Consider the following 24485-nt stretch of genomic DNA (forward strand, 5'->3'; position numbering starts at 1 on the left):
AGATTCCACTTTAAGCTCCTTCCAAATGATTACAAACAGGCCCGGTCAGTTATCTAGGGCTAATGAGGCCGAGGTCATAGTTCCGATCCCCACGTGCTTCTTGCAGAAGCAAACATGGCTTTCCACCCACAGACCAACTCTGAATCCTGGCTGCAAACTAGTGCCCAGCCCAGACACAGATGGCCCCTGTCCTACCAGCCATCTGAACAACACGTGCCTCTGGTGGCTGGGAGGACCGAGTTAGGGGGCTGCAGCGTAGACTTGTTCCCAACCACGCCTTTTCACTAATTCCCTCACTCATTCATTCGTTTGTTCAGCAAACCTAACAGGCACAGTGTAAGGCATGCTGAGACACAGCCCTGCTGACAACTGAGGCCAATGGCTCCTAATCTGGGGGCAGGGTCCCAGGTCTCCGGGCGCTGAGGATCATCCTGGGTCCTTCCCCTGTGTCTGCAGACAGCTCATAAAGTCAAGGGCAGCGTCACCAGTGAAGCCAACCAAGACAAAGCCTCTATTTAATCCTCATCACTCTTCTGCCAAAACACAAGTGTTCTGGTGTGTTTTCCCTAAGCCCAAGGAATAGGGGCTGGGGAAGCCTCAAAACACAGATGAATGCTCCCAGTTCTGTAGCGTGAGCAGCCCAGCCCAGCTCCCTCACCTGGGGAAGCCAGAGGGCAGGCCCTCCCAGCCCGGGACCCCGCGTCTCCTGGAGAAGCTGAGGCCACTACCTGCGGCCAGCCCTGCCGCTGCCTCTGCCTCTCAGCCCATCTCCCACGCCCACGGCTTGGCTGCCTGACACCAGCCCGCGCCAGGCAGGAGGAGAAACCAAGAACTGCTGGGAAATCCTCATCATCTACGTTCCAAAGACAAAAAGAAACGAACTTTGGATTTCGTAGCTGTGGAAAAAACTGCCTGAGTGCTATTTATGTAGCACGATTTTCGTACGTACAAAGTTATAAAAGAATCTGTGTAGGTTTCATGGGTCTTATGTTCCTGTTACCTTTCAAAAGTACTGCAGCTTCTAAGAAAAGCACTCCTTATTAAAAAACCAATTTTTTACTAAATGTTTTGGAGTACAGGGTCCAAGGAATACTTAAGTGTGCCCAGGCAAACTTGTGGGCAGAGGTGCTTAAGAAGCTAGTGTTAGGTCCTGTCCTAGCTGGAAATAAAAACAAAACACGAAAACAAAAACTCCTGGTTGGATCAAATAAGCTGGTGAACTGTGAGGCCAGGGAATAGAGAAAGAACCCATTTTTACAGTTTGCTTTAGTTTGGGTTTTGAGAGCAGTGGGGAAATCAAGGGCCATGCATCACCTAGATGTTCTAGAACACCCCAGTGTGGAGAAAAACACAAAGATCTGAAAGTTGGGGTGACATTCTGAGGTGGCCTCAGGACAAGTGGGAAAAGCTTGGCAGGGACAGAGGCAAGGGCTAACCTTCCAGGCCTAGAGAGAGCTTGGGAAGAACAGCTCCAGTTTGAGCAGTAAGTCTAACTCTTTTATTGCTACATAGATCAAGCTATTTAACTGCACATCTAAAACCGGTTAGCTGGTGGCAAGAAGATTCTCATTTAAGCCCAAAACAATCTGTGGGAGCCGGTGGTCCCTGAACCACGCGGGGTTGCCCATGGCCTGAGCGCCATCTAGTGGCCAAATAAACATCTTTCTCACGTTCCCATTCACATATTCATGATGACCCTGGAAAAGATCAAGGTCAACATCACCACCAGACGTGAAGACTGATGGGGGCACAGGGAGCTAAACTCTCCCTCAGGTGGCTGACAGCTGGTGCAGCTATAGCCTCATGAAACGGCAGCTGTTGGAAAAGTCAGAAGGTCGCTTTGTGCTGTACCAGCGTCTGTCCTTGGACTCAGAGACAGGGATGGCACCAGCCAGAAAACTGGAGAAGAGGTTCCTTCCGTGCCAGGAGTTCTGATCCACGAGGAGCCTAGAATACCCTCTCTCCCACCCACTCCCATGGTACACTGCCCCCACCTCCAATCCTTCTACCTCTACATCCAGCTCTCGGAACAGCAATCACAGAAGAAGCACCGCATCCTGGGACCAGCAGTTCCCACAGTTGGGAGTGGGAGGGGCTGGGGCAGGAGGAGCCCACATAGCAGTGACTTCTGGAAGGGAGTTTTTGTGTATTCCACCAATTACAAGTATCAACGATGAAATCAGAATGACAGAAAGCAGCTAGATGTTAAAGCTGAGTGAGGGCACCTGGGAGTTCATTGTAGAATACTTTTATGTATGTTTGAATTATCTATAATTCAAAGGTTTTTTTTTTTTTTAATGTTTCAGAGAATCTAGAAGGGATTGGTCAACTTCAAGACTGCTAGGTAGAATCTTCCAGAAACTGGGCACGCTAACCTGCCCTCCAGATAAAGATCTGAGAAGATAGGTGGACAGAGACCCACACATCCTGTCTGTGGAAAGACACCAACACTGACCAGATATTGTGAGAGTAAATAAAGAGGGAGGGGGAAAACAGGGGGCCAACCAATATAGGGAAACAGGGAGGAAATAGCATCTGTAAGATTCAAGAGAGTGTTCACCTGAAATTCTCAGGACACGATTTGGAATCCTCGGTAGAGTGCAAGAAGACATAGTTTTTGTGGAACAAAACAAAACTTGAGGGAGAGAACAAAGAGGAAAAGGAAAACATAAAAAAAAAGACAGAGGGAAAGGAAGGCATGACAAGAAACTAAAAATGCAATAGTCAATTTTAAACCACATGGGAAGCAGTAAAAAGCAGAATTGGTACAGTGGGAAGAAAAATCAGATTAGGGATGCAGAAAGCCAGTAGTAGCAATACTAAACAACAGACATTACTTTGGAGTTTATTATGTACCAGAATGTAACATTTATAATCTCACTGGATCCTTACAAGAACCTTACAAGGCTGGGACTGGTGGGAGGAGACTGGATCAACTCTCTCAAGCTGCCTGGTTCCAGAGCTCCCCTCCTACCCCTCCCGCACCCTGCCTTCAGCTGCTCAGGTAAACAATGTAAGAGTAAATGAAATCATCCCTCAACTCAGATTTAAGGATTCTCTATGTCTCAGACAAAATTCAAGGAAAAGAGTCCTGTACCTAGACAGATCAAAGGTATTTTTTAAACTGCAAGGAAAAAGAGACATTCCTACAAACAGCATCTAGTCAGAGAAAAAAGAAAAGATTACCTACAAAGGAATCAAATCAGTCTCAGAAAACACACCAAAATAAATTCAAAATAGATTAAATATATAAGTGTAAAAAATAGAGATAAATATAACCTTGGGGTTTGCTGAAGGCCAAAAGCATGACACATGGAGCAGAAACCATACTTCCATTATTTAAATAAGAAATATTGAAAATAAACACAAGACGTTAACTACAAAGTTAAAAAGGAAACAACAAAATACGTCTAAAGAGAGTTAAAGAGTAGAAAGATGAGAGAATAAAAAATTAGAAAATATTAGAATTAATATCTAAATCCAAAAGCAGATTCTTTGAAAAGTCCAATAAAGTAGGGAGAAAAAAAAAAACTTCTAACTAGCCTAGTCAAGAAAAAGGAAAATTCAAACATATTTCATTAGAAGTAAGAAAGTAGAGAGAATTGTTTAAATTATAAAAGATTACTCCACACAACACTATAAGTAAAAAAATTAGAAGACCTCAGTGTAATGAATGTTTTTCTAGGAAAATGTAGATTATCAAAATTAACTATAGTAAAAGTAACAAACTAAAAATACCAATGATCACAGGAGAAACTGAAAAGGTTTTAAAGAGCGAGTGCAACACCCACTCAAAAAGGGCACCCAGCCCATATGGTTTTATGGGTGAATTCTTTCAAACCCTCAAAAGACTATATTCTTATGATATATAAACTGTTCCAGATGTTAGAAAAGACTTTAAATCTTTCCAATTAATTTTACAGAGCCAGCATAGCCCAGATACCAAAACCTAAGAAGTAATAAGCAGACATACCAATTAAAGATAATAGAAAATCAAGAAATAGGCCCAAGAACACATTGAGGAATTTAGTATGGGATAAAAGTGGCAATTCAAAACGCAGGGAAAAGATTATTCAATATATAGCATTGGTATCACCAAAGAACAATTTTGAAAAAAGTAATGTTAAACCCTTTCCTAATTCACTAAGGAAAAGATTAATATATTTAGCTATGTAAAATTTTTTAATTTCCATATGTTAAAAACTATTAAATGCTAAAATAAGACTGACAAAAATTATTTACAACATATATGATGGGAGAAAATTAACCTCCACATACATACACAACTCTTAAAAAAACAATGAGAAAAAGACAAGCATACCATCAGAAATATAGACAAAAGCATGAATAGGCAATTTACAACAGAATAAATTTAGAAGTATATAAAATATATAATTTGTAAATGTAAGATAATTATTAAAATATTTTAAAATTTACAATGGTCAACTTTACCAGATATCAGTGAAATAAAATTAAGGCAACAATGAAATTCACCCAACAAACTGACAAAATTCTTTTTAAATACCATTATTTTGCATTTTGTTGATGAGGGTGCAGCAAAATAAGCTTGAGTGATTAGAGTGTAAATTAGTCCAGTCTTTTTGTAGGGCACTTTTGATATATACCAAAAGATTCAAAATGTTCAAATCTTTTAAAAATATTTATTTATTTTTTTATTTATTTATTTGGCTGGGCCAGGGCTTAGCTGTGGCATGTGGGATCTAGTTCCCTGACCAGGGATCGAACCTTGGGCCCCCTGCATTGGGAGCATGGAGTCTTAGCCACTGGACCACCAGGGAAGTCCCTAAAATGTTCGAATCTTTCAACACAGCAATTCCACTTCTAGGTATTTATGCAAAAGAAAAAATCATGAATTACATAAAGATTCAGCTACAAAAATATTCAATATCAAGTTAGCTGTTTATAACATGGAAAAATTAGAAAACACTTAACTATTCAACATTTAGTTAATGTGGACTATGGTGTATTCACACAATGGAATGTGTGTATTCATTTAAACTTATATTGTAGAAGAATACTTAATAACATGAGTAAACATCTATGTTGTATTGCCAAGTGACAAAAAGCAATTTTCAAAACAATTGAAAATTGTTTCAAAGCAATGTTTTTCACGTACATACATACAGACAAACAGGTCCCAGAATGTTAATGTTTACCTCTTGTCTGGGAGGGTAGGCTTATGGATAATTTTGTGACAATTTTATATTGTTCGTTCAGACTATCTCTTTTAAATTGTACAAAATGATCATGAACTACTTGTTCACAGGCCAATGAAAGCTTTTCAAAACAGAAGCTGCTAGAACACAGTCAGCCAACCTAGAACCCGGTGGATGGTGTGGCCACAGCCACCAGTATAATCTGCAGGAATGAATCCTCTCTATGCCATTCGGTGGTGTATCCCACCATCCGAAGTGGGCCAGTCCTAAATGCAAACCCATCTCTCTCACTGGCCAGAGCCCTTCTCCCTGGGAAATGGGCAGCAAAGACCTTATAATCTTCCCTTTTCTAAAAACTCTCAAGACAGTAGGGGTGGAACAGGGGAGAGCACGGGGGGCCAGAGGGCAGCACAAAGGTGGAATGTACCTTCTATTTCTCCTCCAGAGGCAGAGATTTTCGACATACTCAGGTAGTTGGTGGCCACAATGTCGTTGTGCGTAAGGCGGTCCCTAGAGCAAAGGGGCAGAAAGGGCATGAACAGGGGAGGGGGATCACAGGCCACAGCCCACCCAGGAAGGAAACGACCTCGGTTATACATCATTAGGGGTCCCAGTCTTCACACGGGGTATGTTATGGAGGCCTAGTTATCCTAGGCAAGAAAGTGTCACTCAAGACTCCTCTAGGGGGGACCCAGTCCATCCCCCCCACCATCAGCATCCCATCGGCCATGCTGGAGGTCTGCGGGCACAGCTGCAGGTTGAAAGGGAGGAGACCTGAGGCAGGAGGCAGGGCGGGGGAGCAGGAGGCCGCTCAGGGAGCCAGACCCCCAGGCCCAGGGAGAGCAAGGCTCTAGGAGCCAAGACATACCCAGACCAAGGAAAAAACCAGATGACCAGGAAGAAACTACCTCCAAGGCCACAGTCTTAATTAGCTTACGGTAGCTAACGCATAGCTCTTTTTTGTATCTGATTCTGTATGTGACAAAGCACTTTTAAACCCCCTTATCTCCAAGGATTCTCACAGCAGCCTTGAGGAACAGGTACTCTTACTAACATCTCTTTTGCATGGATGAAGAAACTGAGGCTCAGAGCCAGAAGGTCCTTGCCCGAGGTCAGCCTGGGAGGGAGGGGCAGAGCCAGAACTGAAACCCTGGTGTCCAGACTCCAGGTCCAGTGCTCGCACCGTGGCCCACGCGGCTTCTGTCTACAATACGGGGCCTGTCCTGCCTCCCAGAAGGCCTCTCCCCTCCCCAGCCAGCATAGGGGACTATGGGGAGAAGCTTGAGGAACTGTCTTGTGCAGACCCTTCCTCTGCGCCCCACACCTGCCCCCCTAACAATCATATACAGTAATAGTCAGCATTTACTGGACTCCTCCTGCGAGCCAAGCAGTGTGCTAACACCGTCACGTGACTTGGCTCATTTAATGCTCATGTTGGCCCTGAGGCAGGTTCTGCAATTAGCCCCAATTTCAGAGGAAGAAGCCGAGGTAGGCAGGTTGGCAAAGCTGGGATTTGAGCAGAATATGCCTGACATGGAAACCAGAGCTATGCTTGCAGCGACCTGCTGCTTCCTTGCCAGGCTAGACCTAGAGTTCTCAATCCAGTGACTTTGACCCCAGGACATCTGGCAACGTCTGGTAACATTTTTGATGTGGAGGGGAGTGGTAGAGAGAGGCCATGGTTGCAGCAAACATCCTACAGTGCACAGGACAGTCACCCACTGCAAAGACTTTTCCAGTCCAAAACGTCACAGTGCTGAGACTGAGGAACGCTGGATGGGGCAGGATCTATCTCCTTCCAGAAGGTTCCCCACGTGCATCTTCCCTCCTCTCGGGGCCCAGTAGGCCCTCTCTCCCTGCTGTGCATCCTTTGGCCACAGGAGGCTTCAGGAGATGATACCCACACGCCCCATTGTGAAAGACCCGCCTGGGCACGGCAATTTCATTTTCCTTTTAAATCTTAAAGCCATGAGATACCAGATCTCTGCTGCTCCCTTCCTTTCTCTCTGTATTTCCCAGGGAGGTGTTGAAGCTTTAAAGTTTTCTCTCAGGGCGGGGGCTACATTAGGAAGAGTGAATTGCCAGCACAGATCTGTATCCCTTTTCCTGGTGAATAACGTTAAGATGAACTGGAAAGTAAAAATTCCCTTAAACATTTTACAGTAAGGTTATCAATACCAGATAATTGACAGTTGATGACACTCTTAAACTGCCTTCATGACCAACCCCTAGAAAAGACCAGCCCTTGGAGAGGAATAGGATTTCTCACCTCTGGTCTTACCTGAATCTGGTGAGAAGGGAAAGAGAATGGGAGGAGAGAGATTTTGTGTCAGGTTTTTTTTTGTGGGGTAGGGGGTAGTTTGGGGGATTTTGTCTTTTAATGAAAGAAATTCTTTGAGAACTGAATGGAAGATTAAGTTACAGAGAAAAGGCCATATGGACCATATCGTATTTCTAGGATTCAGGTAATAACACAAGTTTATCTGAGTTTTCTGGGAAGAAAGCACTTTTCTGGATAGGAACTTGCAGCAACTGAATGCTTTCTGGCCAAGAGTTGGGTTTTGGGGCTTGGGGTTGCTTTTGGAAAATGCAGCAAGTCTGAAAATAGACTCACAATAAAAATGCCACTTCAGCCTAAACCAGAGAGGCAGCCACCAGATTCGGTAATGTGTTTGGATTGTACAGTATGCCGATGCCTCACTCGGCTCACACGGACTCGGGCGAGGCCGTCCACAACACAGGGGACGCGGCGCCCTTGCGCTCGCACGCCCGCGTGCATCCACTCACACCGCCACGCACAGGCACGCACCCAGCGCACGCACGCGCGCGCACACGGCGAGGGGAAGGATGGCTCCGTGGGTGTAGAGCACATTGCCCCCAAAGCACCTCCCACGGAGCATACGGGCGGGCAGGGCCCCAGAGGCCTCTCCCTCCTCGCCCCCCTCGCACTCCCTTCCTCTCCTCTAATTCTCCCAAGCTGTCTTCTCTCGGGCTGGGGACCTGGCGCGCACTTTAATGGCTCTGTGGCCTGGGGGTTTTCCCTAGTCTCTCATTATCCTCCTGGCTGGGGGTGCCATGGGCCTGAGACCAAAGGACAACACGCCGGGAACCGCACAGCCAAGACTTTTTGGGGGCAGAGAAAGGACAACTCTCTCTTTTGGGAAAGGCTGATGTAGGGAAGGTCCTGGAGATCGCGCGTGGGGACTCCTAACAGCCGTCGGGCGTGAGAGAAGGCTCAACGCGGAGGGGTCAGCACGGCCCGGTGGTTAAGCGCACGGGCGGAGGGAGCACAGGCTTGTTTGAGCCTGGCCTCGGCTGCTTCCCAACGTCGTACAGGGTACTCAGTCTATTCAAACCTACTCCCTCATCTGCAAGGTCGGGCGGTGCCTGGAGTCGAGGTGAGCGTCAGGTGAGACACGCATGTAAAGCGCTCACTGGGAGGAGGACCTGGAGCACATAGACGCTCAGCAAGGGTTAGACACTCATTTTCTAAGATGACCGTGTGACTCTTGCCCACCCCTGCTGCAAGCCGGCAGTGGCATCCCCAGCTTGGGTAACCGGACCCACTTCCCCAGCCTGGAGACCCGTTTCATCCTACCAACACTCGGAGCATCACAGCCCACCCTCCTGGAAGCTTTGCTCTTTCCAGCTTCCATGCCTCTGCTTATGACCCTCTCTTCATTAGAATGCCTTCATCCTGAACTTCCCAAAACCTCACCTCCTCCAGGAAGCCTTCCTGGCCCCTCCTGGCCTCAGGGATCTCTGGTTCCTGGAGCTGTTCCAGCACCCCCTGGCTGCCCTCAAGCAGGGCTGTAAGCTTCCCAACAGCCCACACCCTCTCCTTCTCTGGCCTCCCCCAGAGGAAACTACCTCACCTGAAACAGACTCCCCCACTTCTTGCAGAATGAACAAAAGGAAACCGAAGGACCAAGTGACCCCTGACAACAGCCACCTCTAAAGATCCCGGGACGCAGAGCTCACCAGTCCATGACACGAATCCTCATTTTCTCACACATGGAGGGAAACTAAGGAGGGAAGAGAGACGGGTTGGGTGGGGTCCTTGTGAAGAAGCAGAAGTCTGGGATGCGGGCGGGAACTGGGTAGGCTGGGAGCCCAGGCCTCCTGGGGTGGGCTCATGGGGGTGAGGCTCACCATGGCAGGCACCGTGATGCTCTGGTTCCACTGAGGGTTGGCCGTCTTCTCCAGGATCTTGCTGCAGAGCTAGAAGACACAGAGCACAGGTGGATGGAGCTTTGAGGGGACTCTGGGCTCCCTCGGAGACCACCACACCAGCCAGCAGCCATTCTCTGCCATGCTGGCCACGTTTGGGGCTGGGCAGAAGGCCCTGGGGGCCAAGGAGCCTGGTGCAGTGGGCTCAGACACAGGGAATCTTTCTAGAGACAAAGCTCAATGGTAGATCAGACCCAATGGGGCATGGGGTGGAGGGAGTTAGGAGGGATAGATTGTTTGAATGTCACAACACTTCTTCCTTATCTCATACCTCTGGCTGGAAATTCTCCTCCCTCACCTCCCATTATGGCCATGACCCTAAATATGGGGCCCTGCGTCCAGACCAGCTTTCCCAGGAGTCCTAGAGTCTGAGGCAATCCCCTTTGCCCATCAGCCCAGATCACCTGCCCTTTTGGAAGACTGTGAACCCAGGAGATTAGAGATGGAGGGAGGAGGAGAGGAAAGGGGGGCTGGAGGGCCAGGGCAGGGGGCCATGCACCTGCATCTGAGAGAGGAAAATGCAGTGAAGACACAAACCTCATATGCCACAGTCTGCCTCCAATCAGCCCTGCTCGTAAGACTGGGCTTTCCACAAACAAGAAACCTAGCAGAGGTGGAAACCAGATCCAATCCAGCGGCTTGTGTGCTCTGCTCTGCCCTGGCGTCCCCAGGGAGGCACCAGGTCCCTTAGCCAGCCCAGGGCATCCCGTACCCACACAGGGCAGCAGGTGAAGACTCTGCTTCAGATCCTGGAAGGTGTGTGTGTCCTACACACGGAAACAGTGAGCAGCCTTCCTCAGGGCATTTACTGTGGGCCCTGATTGTATGAAGCATTGACATGCATTTTCTCATCTAATGAGCACCTGACCAGACTGGGGCCTTTGGGCCCTCCATCAAATGAGGGTGTGGCCTCCCTAGGGGCCAGGACTTTGTCTCCATCCCTGATCCACCCAGTACCAGCCCCTGTGCCCACCATCCCCTCCTCCCTGTGAGAAGAGCCCAGGCGAAGTCTGGGGGCAGGGATGGGTGCCGGGATTTGGCCCTTGTGTGAGCAAAGAGAGGAGTAAGGAAAGAAGAGCTCCGACAGTCAGATGGAACAAAAGGCAAAGTGGGACACACAGTTCTCAGGAATGGTTACACAAAGGGCTGTAAAGCACACAGAAAGATGCTTAATCTCCCTCATAATAAAAGGAACAAAATGAATGAGATACGATGTCTCATCTATCAGATTCACAAAAATCTCTAAAGCCTGACAGCCCTCTCTTGGCAAGGCAATGGGAAAACTGCACGCTAGGATTTTGCTGGTGGGAAAACAGAACAGCTCAACCCCTCCAAAGGGCCACTGGCCACTATCGTTCAAAATTACAAATGCAAATGCCCTCTGACCTACCAGTTCTACCTCTAGAAAGTATCCTACAGACAGACTTGCACGTGTGCAGAATAACACGTGTACGAGGTCATTCACTGCAGCATGGCTCCAACTAGGGAGGAGGTGGAGCAACCCATGTGTCCACCAACAGAGGACAGATTAGATAAAGTGTGATCCATCCACAGAATGGAGCACTGTGTAGCCCTAGAAGAACGAAAGAGCTCTGTGATATGGAACAACTTGCAAGTTATATTATTAAGTGAAAAAAAGCAAGGTGCAGAACAGTGAGTGTCGTGTGCAACCGTTTGTGTTAAAAGGGTAAAAGGTAAGAATTTATGGCCAGATGTGTGCAGCATATGCATAAGTAAGCCAGAACGATGCAAAATGATGGATGCATAAATGTATATGGCGGGCATAATAAATGTATTACCTAATTCAAAACTTAGATGAACAAAAGTTTAAAATAGGAAGGAAAGAAGGAAGGGAGGGAGGGAGGGAGGGAAGACTCGTTAATCAGACACAGCTGAGAGACCCTGGCAGCATCACTCAGCTCCCTGGACAAGAAGGCACAGGTTGTCCCCACCCTCCCCCAGCCCTGCCCCAGGCTGTCCAAGGCCTCCCCAGCAATCACTTCCTCCGGGCTGCCCTTGGAGGCTCCCCGTGAGAGAGCCACTGAGATGTGGGTTTGAGAGCCTGAACACAGCAGGTTCCCCCCACCTAGGCCAGCACTGCCTCTGGCCCTAGAAATCCCCAGCTGCCTTCCCACACCCTGCTTCACTCCCCGCTCCCAGCCAAGGCAGCACCAAGCTTCCTCTCCCCGTCCACCTCCTCCTCTCCGAGGCTTTTTATTTTTTACCCTCTTTCCCTTCCTGATGGAGTGTATTCATTACACCCTTTCTGGAGGGCTCCTTAGCCACCTGTATCAAATACTTAAAAATAAGCATGCCCTCTGACCCAGTTCTAGAAACTTTCCTACGGAAAACCAATCAGAGTGTAGACAGAGTCCTGTACACTGATGTTTGTCACAGAGTTGTTCATAAAAGAGGAAAATTGCAAAAAAAAAATCCAAAAATCGATTAAAATTTATGTTATATCATCTCATGGAATATTATGCAGCCATCAAAAAATTGATTTCAAAGACTATTTAATAACCTAAGGAAATGTTAGGTGATAAAAACACTTTACCAAACCACACAGATATAGTGGATTCTCATTACTGGCGGTAGTTACACATTCTAACTACACATCGTAAGTCACCAAGAACATGAGCTGATGAACACTGAAGCATTGCTCCTAAGAGAAATACAGGGTTCGGTTCCTGCAAGCCTCTGTCACAACAGTTTTTTGTCAACTCACCAATAACCTTGTTTTATGTGTGTTTCTGTTTCAAAACACCGTTTTTTTATTATATATTGTGGATTCATTAACATTGAACTCACAGCCAACAGCACTCTCACTCATGCCTGTATGAAGCTTACCTAATACATAGTTTCTCCATAAGGCACGTCACAGCCTTCTTACACAGGGAAATACTAGACAGCATTTCAGCACAACACTCGGGAGCCATTGTAAACACTGAAATCACCAGCAAAAAGCACAAAAAATGCAAAAAGCATGACACTAAATAGACCAGGAAAAGGACACATTTACACCATGAGAGCTGAAACAAGGAGGGAATCACATTGTTTCAGCCCAGCTGGCAACATGCACCTCAGCTGACTCAAATTGTTCCCAGCTTTGCAAATGATCACCAAAGCACCATAAGGATTAATTTTGGGTTACAAATAAATTTTAGCGAGTAGGCAAATCTGCAAATACAGAATCTGTGAATAATGAAGATCAACTGTATTCCAAATCCAATTTTTTTTTCCATTGGGGCTGGGCAGGGCCAGGGCTGGCGGGGGGGATGTGCAACAGAGAGAAGGAGTGAGAGCTACAGGGAGGAAAACATCCTAGCAGGAGATATAAACAAATGTTAATGGTGGGCCTCTCCAAGGTGGTGTGCAGAAATGTGCTTAATTTTTTTCATTCTCCTTGCTTTTCTCTGATTTTTTCATCTTTTTATGATTAATAGGTTTTATTCTTGGAAAATAAAAAAGTTGCTTTAGTCTCCCACTCTGCCCTCCAAGTACCTCCCCTGTCCTTGCCCCATACCATGAAGAAGTGTGATATGTGTGTGTGTGAGTGCGCACACACACAAAACCTTCTATCTCAGTAGCTTGGCCAAATCAGGTATGGTTCACGTCTTAGATAACAGTGCCACCAAGTGTCCATTAGAGGAAATGAAAAGAGGGCCAGGCTTGGGTGAGTAGGCACACAGAGGACAAATCCCCAGGGCTTTTCATTTCAGAAAAGGATGAATGAGAAAAAGGGACACACCAGAGACAGAGAGAGGACAGGCAGGATGACACAGGTGATAAAGGTAGCAGAGAGAGTTGGGGGAAGCCATGACGAGGTGGCTGGGGCAGAGAGCAGGGGACACAGAGACCCGGTGACCACTAGAAGATGGAGGGTCTCAACTGCCTCTTTCATAAGCCCCTTCCTTCTAGAGGGAAAATGGAGGGTGCAGCTTCATTCAGGAGCCCAGCCACCAGTCAGCTTTATATATTCCCTTGCCTGGGCCAGGTCCCCTACCTCTATCACCTTCCCCAGACATCTGCACCTTCCTAGAAAAATCCCCAGGGCCAGTCAAGGGCATCTCAGAACAGAAGACCCAGAGAGATCAAGGTGCTGGCAGGGACCCAGTAGCAGCTAGGAGCCCCGGAGCTCTGAGACCCAGCTCCAAGGAAAGCTACTGAATTGGAAGGCAGGTCGGTCTTGGTTCTAGCCATCATCACAGCACCCTACCATGTTGGGAATGTGGAATAAAAACAATCTTGAGACATGACTTTCCCATCTGTCAAGCTGGGAAAACTGATCCCGGTCCTTGGAGTAAGTGTCCAGCAGGACTGTCCAGCCAACCTTCCTGCTTCCTTCCTGCCTCCATTCATCCCATCACGGTCCCTCCTAAGGGCATCAGACTCTGAGCCCAAGCCCAAACAAAAACTGCACTTCGGTAAGACCCACAGTGAGCATTTACACCCCAGTGTGAATAAGTTAAAAAAAAAATTCGTGTTACCTCTCCCACAGACATTTCCCCTGAGACCCTGTCTTAGCCCGGGATGGAGGAACAGCTCAAAGGTGCTCCCACTGGCCACCAGCAGGACGGTTCACACAACCAGCACCATAACTGATTTTAACACACTGAATTAATAAAAAGTATTAGGGGCATATTAACACTCAAAAGGGAAGAGGGGAGGGGAAGCTCTTCTTTACAAAAAACACCAGCTAATAAAGAGAGAAGGAATGATAATGAGGGAATCGCCGCTTTGCACCCCAGGTGAATGACTTTTCAGGCAAGGAGGTCAATGGCTTCGTGGACCATTAGGTAAGAGGTTGCTGGGAAACAGGACATCAGCACACGTCGAGATATCGCCCACAGATAACCTGCAAAGTACAGAGGCGAGCGTGTGCTTTGACAAGGGAGAGATCTGGAGACACCACCTAAACCAAGTAATCAATCATTACCAACGATGGGACAAGGTGACATTTTGCTTCCTGCTGTGATGCAATACAACGTACGAAACATCCCCCGTGATGCGTTCTTGCCCAAACAGTTCATTTGAATGCAATCTGATCTTGAGACCTAACTTCCAGTTTATAGGAAATACAGGGGCCAGAAGAAGTTAAACAACAACAGAAGGAAACAATGGGACAAATCCAGGACATGGACCAATGGCTTGGGCTTTTCAAAAATGTAATGTTGTGGGGTGAGAAAAATGGGAATGATGGAGGTGGGTAAAAGACTGTTACAGAAGAGACTAACACAGAGTGTAAAATCCAGTTGGATCTTAGATCAAAACAAAATTAGGGCTTCCCTGGTGGCGCAGTGGTTGAGAGTCCGCCTGCCGATGCAGGGGATGCGGGTTCGTGCCCTGGTCCAGGAAGATCCCACATGCCGCGGAGCAGCTAGGCCCGTGAGCCATGGCCACTGAGCCTGCGCGTCCGGAGCCTGTGCTCCGCAACGGGAGAGGCCACAACACTGAGAGGCCCACGTACCGCAAAAAAAAAAACAAAAACAAACAAACAAAATTAAACAGCTCTAAAAGACATTTGGGGGATAATCAGAGAATATTTATATGAGCCAGTATCTGACAAGAGTAGAAGATAATTGTTCATTTCCTAGGTGTGATAATGTTATTGTGGTTACAAAGAATTTTCTTTTTCTCAGGAGGGGCATGCTGAAGCCTTTAGGGGCAAAGTGTGCAATTAGGTTTCAAATGACTGGGGTGGGGGGAGTATCCAGAGAGAGAGAGAAAGTAAATGCAGCAAAATGTTCATAATTGTTTCATCTAAGTGGAGGCCATACCAGGGGGTAAGCATTCACTGAACCATTCTTTCAACTTTTCTTTATGTTTTTAAATATTAAAAAAATAAAGTGTTTCAACAGTGTCTAATATTGATTCACAGTAAAAAAATAAAAATTTTAAAAACTAGAAAGATAGGTCCCAAACATAAACTTTGTATGATGCCTTATGGATAATGCTACTTTTTCTGCATTTTTCCAAATTCCTTAATAAATATGTGCATCGATAATAAAAGAAGAAAGAAAAGAAACATAAAACGGGGGGCGGGGAAGAGTGTGGACTTCAGGTAGCAGACAGAGGAAACAAGCTATCCAAGGCCTTCCTCCCGTTTGTGAAATCACACCTGGGCCTCAGCGATCCGGCCCCTGACCTCAGGGGTCCCTTTGTTGGTGGGATGGGCGGGCAGACCCTACATCTTTCCAAAATGAATCTAAGAAGAGATTAAGTGAAAAAGAACACTGCAAAGTGCTGTGTGAATGGGAGCCCACACGACCTCCATCATCACCCCAGGCTTTTAGCGTTTGTTGTTAAGCTTGTAAACGCCTCCCCGACTGTCCTATAACACCTGCGTGTCTCCCCCTTCCGGCCTCTGCCTCGGGAGCAAAGCAGAGCCGGCTGCACCCGCCCTCCACTCGGCTCTGTTCAAAGCCCTTCTCCTCCGGTTCAAAGCCCTTCTCCTCCGCCCGTTTCCAATTTTCCTGTTAACACCCAAGTCATCCAACTCAACTCACCGGAGCCTGGCGCTGTGGCCGGCCGGTGGACCTCTGGGCCAGGCCGGCGGGGCCCCGGAGGGCGCTACCCCACCCTGCCAGCTCCCTGAGGTTGGCACGAAGCTCAGAGGCGCCTCGTTAGGGTTCCGGGAGCCGGGGTGGAGGCTGCGCCTTCCAGATACGTCATTCTCCCCTATTTCCAGTATTTCCACCAGTCTCTGCTCTGAGGTTATAGAGTAAAAGAAATCGGGCTGTTTCCCCGAAAGTCAGAGGAACATATGCTAACAAACACCGGAATGCAGCGGAAAATGGGCTAAAAAAGGGCCGTGCAATCGGCCGCGCGGAGCCCTGAAGGCCGAACTAGCACATCAGGCCTGTGTGGGTGACGGAAGCTAAACCTTGAACGATGCAACAGACTTGCGGGGGGAAAGGGCCAGGAAGGACCCCGGAGTGCACAGGCCCGGGCAAAAGCTAGGTGTGACCGCAGGGCAGATGAGAGGTCACACGGGCGACGTGCTGGCTGTGCGGTTTGTACCCGCACGCCCCCCCCCGCACCCCGCACCCCCCGCCCCCCCAGCCCCCTCAGCGAGACAGTGGGGCTGAAACCCGCTCAGTTTGGCGCTGCTCCAAGCGGGCTGCAGAGCTGCGTCCGCCCAGGAGGGGGCGAGATGTTCCACATTCTCGCAAAGACTGTACAAGCTAATATTGGCCATGGAAATGAGGTGAGAAAGTTCGGCTGGGTGAGACCTGGTCAACCAGGTTATGCGGTTTGAACTTCCTTTTACAGACAGGACTGTGTTTTACACTAAATATGCTGGTGGATTTCTGTGGGGAGAACCCGGACAAGAGAATGGACCCAAGGCTGTTGTGTTGCCCTGGGGAGAGATGACAGTGACTAGGGGCATAGAGACAGGAAAGGACCTCGGGATTTTTGAAGGCAAGAGCTAGGGGTGGCATGTTTGATGTAGGGAGGTCAAAAAAAAAAGGGCCGAATCAAGGCAGGCCCACATTCTCTGCCTTTGATGGTGGTACCTGATTAGGATGGCGGCTTCTGGAAGTGGGGCGGTTTGGGGCAGCAGATGACTCCTTTAAAGGGCTGGAGGGGCAGAATATAGAGACTTGAAGAGGCATGGGGAGGTCTGTGTCTGAAGAGAGGGGTCAGAGTCAAATACAGCTGTGGATTCCTCTGTGGAGAGGTGACGGCTGAACCCTGGGAGTGGCTGAGGCTTCGAAGGAGAGCCTGGAAAGTGGGCAAAGCCATCCCTAAGGTGGGATAGAGGGAGGGGCCCAGGCAGAAATCAAGAGGGACTGGAGCAACAGCCTGGCCTCTAGGCAGGAAGGAAGAGAGGTACACGATCCCTAGGGCCCCCACCAGTGTGGCTGAAAGGAGTCTGCCCAACTCCTGCCACAACTTTTTAAAAATAATCATTATGTTTTCACTGCATTGTTTTTAAGTTTCCCTATCATTGTGCCTTCACATCTGGTTTCCTGACTATTACTTAATTTTCCCCCAAATATTCCTCTATCTATCCACTGTCCATATGTCCTCTCCCTGTCCATCCACACCTATGTGTCTGTCTCAAACACCTGAGCAGACCTGTCCTCGTGCGTGTGCATGGCAGCCCCAGAGAGCTGGGCCTGCGTGTCTCACCCCATGTCCCACAATCAGCCCCCCATCCCCGGTGTGCACATGCCTCTGATGGGGGGCACTGCGTGTGCCTCACTCTGTCCTGCACATCCAGTGCCCATCCACAGGGACACCCAGTCATCACCCTCCCACAAATCCTCTTGTTTACTTGCCCCTTACCATCTTCCCCGCAAAGCTGACTTCCACGAAGGGATCCACCAAGTTCTTCTTGTTACTCTCAAAGCCAAAGATCTGCTTCACGTTGTCCATTACGGCATCATCCACTGAGGAGAAAGACATGCTGATCACTGCCCACCCGCTCTCCCATCTTCAAAACCCCCACTTCCCACCTGTCTCCCCACAGTCCTGGGACTCCCTGAGAGAGACGCCATGGACCCCTCAGCCCAGGGCTCCTGGGAGAAAGGACCATCTCAGAATAGCAGCTCCTGAGGGCACTGCGCTGCTTCCTTGCCCAGCTCCAAACAGCTGGTTCACTGTCCCCCGCCCCGTTCTCAAAGGCTTTCAGAACAGGTCCGATTGATGGACTGATTAGAAATCTACATCGCTAAGAGCAGTAAATGATCCAGAAAAAGACTGGAAGTTGGGGACTTCCCTGGTGGCACAGTGGTTAAGAATTCACCTGCCAATGCAGGGGACACGGGTTCGATCCCTGGTCCAGGAAGATCACCCATGCCACGGAGCAGCCAAGCCCATGCACCACAGCTACTGAGCCTGTGCTCTAGAGCCCCTGAGCCACAACTACTGAGCCTGTGTGCCACAGCTACTGAAGCCCGTGCACCCAGAGCCCATGCTCCGCAACAAGAGAAGCCACAGCAATAAGCCCGCACACCACAACGAGGAGTAGCCCCCACTCGCCGCAACTAGAGAAAAGCCCACGTGGAGCAACGAAGACCCAATGCAGCCATAAATAAATTAAATAAATAAATAAATAAACTTTTTAAAAAAACTAAAATGAGGTATCACCTCACACCAGTCAGAATGGCCATCATCAAAAAAATCTACAAACAATGAATGCTGGAGAAGGTGTGGAGAAAAGGGAACCCTCTTGCACTGTTGGTGGGAATGTAAATTGATACAGCCAGTATGGAAAACAGTATGGAGGTTCCTTAAAAAACTAAAAATAGAACTACCAAGCTATAGTGGGAATAGCAATCCCACTACTGGGCATATACCCTGAGAAAACCATAATTCAAAAAGAGTCATGTACCACAATGTTCATTGAAGCTCTACTTACAATAGCCAGGACATGGAAGCAATGTTAAGTGTCGTCCATCAACAGATGAATGGATAAAGAAGATGTGGCACATATATACAATGGAATATTACCCAGCCATAGAAAGAAATGAAATTGAGTTATTTTTAGTGAGGTGGATGGACCTAGAGACTTTCATACAGAGTGAAGTCAGAAAGAGAAACAAATGCTGTATGCTAACACATATATATGGAATCTAAAAAAAAAAAACATGGTTCTGACGAACCTAGGGGCAGGACAGGACTGAAGACACAGAGAATGGACTTGAGGACACAGGGAGGGGGAAGGGTAGGCTGGGATGAAGTGAGAGAGTAGCACGGACATATATACACTACCAAATGTAAAATAGATAGCTAGTGGGAAGCAGCCGCATAGCACAGGGAGATCAGCTCGGTGCTTTGTGTCCACCTAGAGGGGTGGGATAGGGAGGGTGGGAGGGAGACGCAAGAGGAAGGAGATATGGGAATATATGTATATGTATAGCTGATTCACTTTGTTATACAGCAGAAACTAACACGCCATTGTAAAGCAATTATACTCCAATAAAGATGTTAAAAAACAAAAAAAGAAAAAGAGTAGCTCCCGCTCATCACAACTAGAGAAAGCCTGCTCACAGCAACGAAGACCCAATGCAGCCAAAAATAAATTAATTAAAAAAAAAAAGACTGTAAGTTGTTATAATAATATCCCATTACTGTTGCCTGTTTGACATTTTCCTTTATATATATACATTAGCACAGTGATTTTCCTGAGGGTAACCAATAAGTCAATTCCGTTTAAAAATATATATATATATATTTATATATATATTTAATCTATGCTGCTTCAAACCAATATTTTACTGAATTAGCCATATTTTTACATATGTATTTACAGATGATAGATGTGTGTATGTATGTATGTATATATATGTTAGGTATAAATGTACATATGTATATAAATGAGAAACTGAGAGGAGGGGACAGTTAACAATTGTATACTAGCCAATGTCTACATGAATACAACAGATAACAATTAGCAAATATTTATGTTCTATTTACCCATCTATTTTTCTTTTATTTATATTTAAACAACATTTCAGAGAATTCAACATAATCCCCTTTACCCTGAGCAAAGCAAACATTTCTATTTCCCCAGCCCCCTTCGGAAGCTCACCAGCCTCACTTCTGCATAGTTTCAACCAACAGACGCAGAATGTTCTAAGCCTGTATTTTAATGCCCATTACTTATTTAAAGGCTTTCCCCATGATTTGGGTTCAATTAAGCTTGTGCAGAAGGAACCCATTTATTGGTGTCATTAGTCAAAGCAGAAACCCTCAAGCAATTAGCTTCATGGAAAACTCGTAAACAGGGACCCAAGTAGTCCCCGACTACTTGTTCTTGTGAACTCTGCTATGGACAGCGCCTGGCTTAATTCTGCTAATGTATGCTCCAAAATAGTGGCTTATAGCCCACAGCAAGAGAACTACCAGGGAGCATTTTTAAACTACCAGTGTGTAAGCCCCACCCCAAACCAAGTCAATCTGAAACACTGGAGGAAGGGCCCAGGCATCTGCACTTCCTTAAAGCTTCCAGGATGATTTAACTGCAGCCTGGGTTGACACCCACAGCTTTAGAATATTCAGCATAATTCCCCCACATTTATTGAGCACACAGGGTAGGGCTAGTACAGGGTTAGTCACTGTGAGAAATCAGGCAGTGGCCACAATGGCCTTCTTGGGATGATGAGGACATAGCCACAGGTAGGGTGACCCACTGTCCCAGTTTACCAGGGAATGAGGACTTTCTGGGATGTGGGACTTTGGGTGCTAAAACCAGGACAGTCCCAGGCAAACTAGACACCCATGTGTCTCCACTCAGTGGAAACACTGAGCCCTTCTAACAACATTTCAGCAACTGCTTCCCCAGCCCAGGGTCTGCCAATTTTCAGTCTGGGGCTTCCTAGAGGAGAGAAAGAAAATCAGTGGGATCCAGCCGTGAGCGCAGAACAGAGAGTTGAAATGGTGCTGACTCCGCAGTGAGAGCCAAGAAAATGGGTGCACGGAGTGGCCAAAGAGCCAGTCAAGGCCTAGCAGATGCTGAAACGGAGCCCAGGGGCAGCTAGTACTCTCAAGATTTCTTGCATCTCTGTGACTCCACCAGCATCAGTATGACTTCTCATTAATTCTGACTGTTTCTCTGTTAAGAACAGTAAAAAGCCTTGGGAAACCTAGAGAGGGTGTGAGGCTTCGCCAGACGGCAGAGCAGAGGGAGAAGTGGGCTGACACGGATCTAGTAGACCCTCGGGGTGAGGAAGCCAGGCCAAGGGGAGGCAGAGAGGGAGCAGGGGACCAGCCCCTCCATCTCCTTCCCCCTGGGAGCTGAGGCAGCCCAGCCCAGCGTCCCCCCTCACAGTCACCCAACGAGGGCACCAGACTCACTCTGCGGTAAATCCTCGGCCCTGAAGACCTTCAGGCAGAAGTGCGCTCCGCGGAGGGCCACGCCGGTCGGCCTGAGCAGGTTGCCTTCAATGTCCTCCTTGTCTTCAGAGGGGTCTTTTCTCTCCAGCTACAACACAACCAAATATGATTCCTTAATGTGCCTTCGAGCACAGTGTTTTACCTTCCTTTTCTGAGAGCTCAGCCAACCCACTTAAATGGTGCATCTCGGGACTTCCCTGGTGGCGCAGCGGATAAGACCCTGCTGCGCTCCCAATGCAGGGGGCCTGGGTTCGATCCCTGGTCAGAGAACTAGATCCCACATGCATGCTGCAACTAAGAGTTCACATGCTGCAACTAAGGAGCTGGCAAGCCACAACTAAGGAGACCAACTGTCGCAACTAGGGAGCCCACGTGCCACAACTAAGGAGCCCGCCTGCCGCAACTAAGACCTGGTTGCAACTACATAAATAATTTTTTTTTAGAAAAAAGTATTCCTCAATCCAAAATTGCACCATTCAGGTCATGTTTATAAATAAATAAATGGTGCATCTTGAAGAAAGGCAGATCTCGCCCTGCCACTTCCTAGCCTGTGATCTCTGACAGGTTCCTTACCCTGAGACTGCTTCCTCATCTGGACAGTGGAGACAATGACACTGACCTCCCGGGCTGTGGGAGGATCAACTTCAATAACGTGTAAATGCACGTGGCACACCGGCAGGCACTCAAGAACTGCAGTCTCCTTCCCATTCCACCCATCAAAAAATAGCACAGAGGTGACAGAGGTCTAGGCCAGCCACTGTCTTCAATAACGTCTGTTCATTCACCCAGCAAGTATCTATCGAGTGACTACTAAGTGTCAGCATCACGCTGAGGGACGAGGGCTGCCACAGTGAACAAGATGGACAGAGGTCCTGCCCCCGTGGTTCTCACCTTTCACAGGGAAAGCAGACCTTTAAGCAAATGAATGTGACAGCATGTGCTGAGTATTATGATTAGAACAGTAATAATAAAAATAATATTTACTGATTGTATACAGTCTCTCATTTAATCCTGACAGCAACCCCCATGAGCGGTGGGTCTCAAATGTGGCTATACATTAGAAACTGGAGAATCAGTGACTTCTAGACCACTGCTATACCTTCCAACTAAAATGCAGATTCTGGTTCAACAGGTCTGGGGTGGAGCCCAAGACTCTGTATTTTAACAAATGCCCAGACGACGCCGATGCGGTGGGGTGCAAGGCCCTGGGATACCCCACTTTACAGGTAAGCTAGATGAGGGTTAACGTAGGCTGGATGCAGAACCAGTGGGTTTAGAAAGAACAGAGCAAGGGGGCTTGTAACTATATTGAGGGGAGGGCAGGAATAGTGTTGGTGATGTGCCAGCTTGGAGACCTGGATGGTGGGATCCAGGCAGGGGCAGAAACTCATGCAGAGCGAGGGCTAACTTGGCAGTTTGAGGAACAAAAGATCCACGTGCTGCACTTGGGCAAGGGGGTGGCAGAAGGATAGGAGAGAGGTGGCATCAGGCCATGCCCAGCAGCTCACTCCTTGGAAAGCTGCCTGGACCATCCTCACTCAGTCCACAGGTAGAAACCTGCTTCAGAATCTTTGCAGCAAAATTCTCCATCCCAGAATGCCTCATGTCGCACAAGTGCTGGTGAAGGAATTAGTTCTGCACTGCTTTTCCTCAGCTCACATCTGAAGAAAATGATCACCTCCTCTGCTTTCAGTCATCATCCTTAACACTGCTCATTCCCTTAGACAACAAGCACTGATTGAGCACCTACTGTGCACAAGACCTGTACTAGGCAAGAGGGGAGATAAAACAGTTCATATCTATTATACTGTCGCTGACCTCAAGAAACTGAGTCTCAGTGACAAAGATGGACACATTAACTGAACTAACAAAACATGGGGCGGTGACCGAAAGGAAAGACCAATCAGTTTCCCTGGAAGACAAGGCAGGCTTCATGGAGGAAGTAGCATCTGAATTGGGTCTTGAAGAACAAAGTGGTTTTTGGTAGGCAGAGAAGGCATCCCATCAGGTGAAAAGGCAGGGAGAAGGATGGAAGTACATTCTGGAAAGGGTCACATTGTCTGCTGTGGCCACAGTACGGAGTCCATGGAAGTATGTCCTGGCAAGTGGCACTGCAAAATCAGCCTGAGGCCAAATGTTCATGGCCTTGAATGTCATGCTAAGGATCCTGGACTTCATCCTGTAAGTAACTGGGAGGGAGGGTGGGTCTCCGGCAGTTTTTTAAGAGGAGATTCACATGATTGTATCTGAGTTTAAAGAAGATGGTTTTGGTGGTAATGTGGGGTTAACTGGAGTTACAGCAGCTGAACCTACATCTTCATTCACACAGAGGCCCAGGTAAGATATGACGGGAGCCTGACCTTGAACTCTGGTCTTGGGATGAGAGAGAGGAGAGGCATGCACTGAGGTTGTCATGCCAACAAGACTGGCCAACTGTGTGCGTGTGGACTGACAGATGTGGGACTGAAGGATGAGGAAAGATGCTCTGGCCTGGGGAACTAAGTGTATGATGAGTGCCATTTCCCAAGATGTCACCTAACACAGGATGGGAATCAGGTATGAGGAGTGGGCAGCGAATGATACTGGGTTTCTATATGTGAAGTTAAAGGGGCCTAAGGAACATGTTCATGTGCTTTGGTACAGGCAACTGAAACTGAGCGTCTGGAGCTCTGAAGATGCAGGCTGGAGATGAGCGACTTAGGAGCCTCAGGTAGACAGAGACAGGCTCCTCCATAGACAGATAGATGCACTGCAAAATCAGACTGAGGCCAGATGCTCATGGGCCTTGAATGTCACGTCAAAGGCACAGCAAAGATGCAGGCAGCAGAATTTTATCAAGCCACTGAATTTGAAGGATCCATTCCAAAAAAAAAAAAAAAAAGGAAAAGAATGAGGGGAGTCATGGATGCCGACAGAGAAGAGAGTTTCAAATAAGACGTGAGCTCCAGAATCAAACGCTGTGGAGCAACAGAGCGGATTAATGAGAGAAGAGCTCCTGGGGCTTTGCGACGGATGACCCTTAGGCCAGTGGTTCAGGGAAGGAGGCAGTGGGAAGCACGCTGAAGGGGTGAAGGAGTGAGCAGCTGGCAAAGGACTGGAGAAGAGGGACACAGGGTACTCTCAAGAACTTGGTGACCTTGGTGATGGCTGAAAGGAAGAGGAAAGCAGCTTGGAGGGGAGGGGTGGGGAGAATGGTGACGGCAAGGGTGTTTTGAGATGGGGAAATCTGGAGTC

At 47.8% G+C, this 24485-nt stretch overlaps 1 protein-coding gene across 21 annotated transcripts in view; it reads right to left on the bottom strand.

Annotated features, from left to right (window-relative positions):
- Positions 1-24485, bottom strand: part of DYSF (dysferlin) — a 223761-nt gene that overhangs the window by 132959 nt on the left and 66317 nt on the right. For all 21 annotated transcript variants that reach the window (XM_033400464.2, XM_004277066.3, XM_004277062.3 and 18 more), the window contains 5 exons: positions 21213-21339; positions 17700-17803; positions 9330-9398; positions 9159-9202; positions 5605-5687 (listed from right to left, as the gene is read on the bottom strand). In XM_033400464.2, the coding sequence (XP_033256355.2) occupies positions 5605-5687; positions 9159-9202; positions 9330-9398; positions 17700-17803; positions 21213-21339 (427 nt within the window). The remainder of the gene's footprint in view (positions 1-5604; positions 5688-9158; positions 9203-9329; positions 9399-17699; positions 17804-21212; positions 21340-24485) is intronic.

Source organism: Orcinus orca, chromosome 13, assembly GCF_937001465.1.
Source record: "Orcinus orca chromosome 13, mOrcOrc1.1, whole genome shotgun sequence".
Taxonomy (NCBI): domain Eukaryota; kingdom Metazoa; phylum Chordata; class Mammalia; order Artiodactyla; family Delphinidae; genus Orcinus; species Orcinus orca.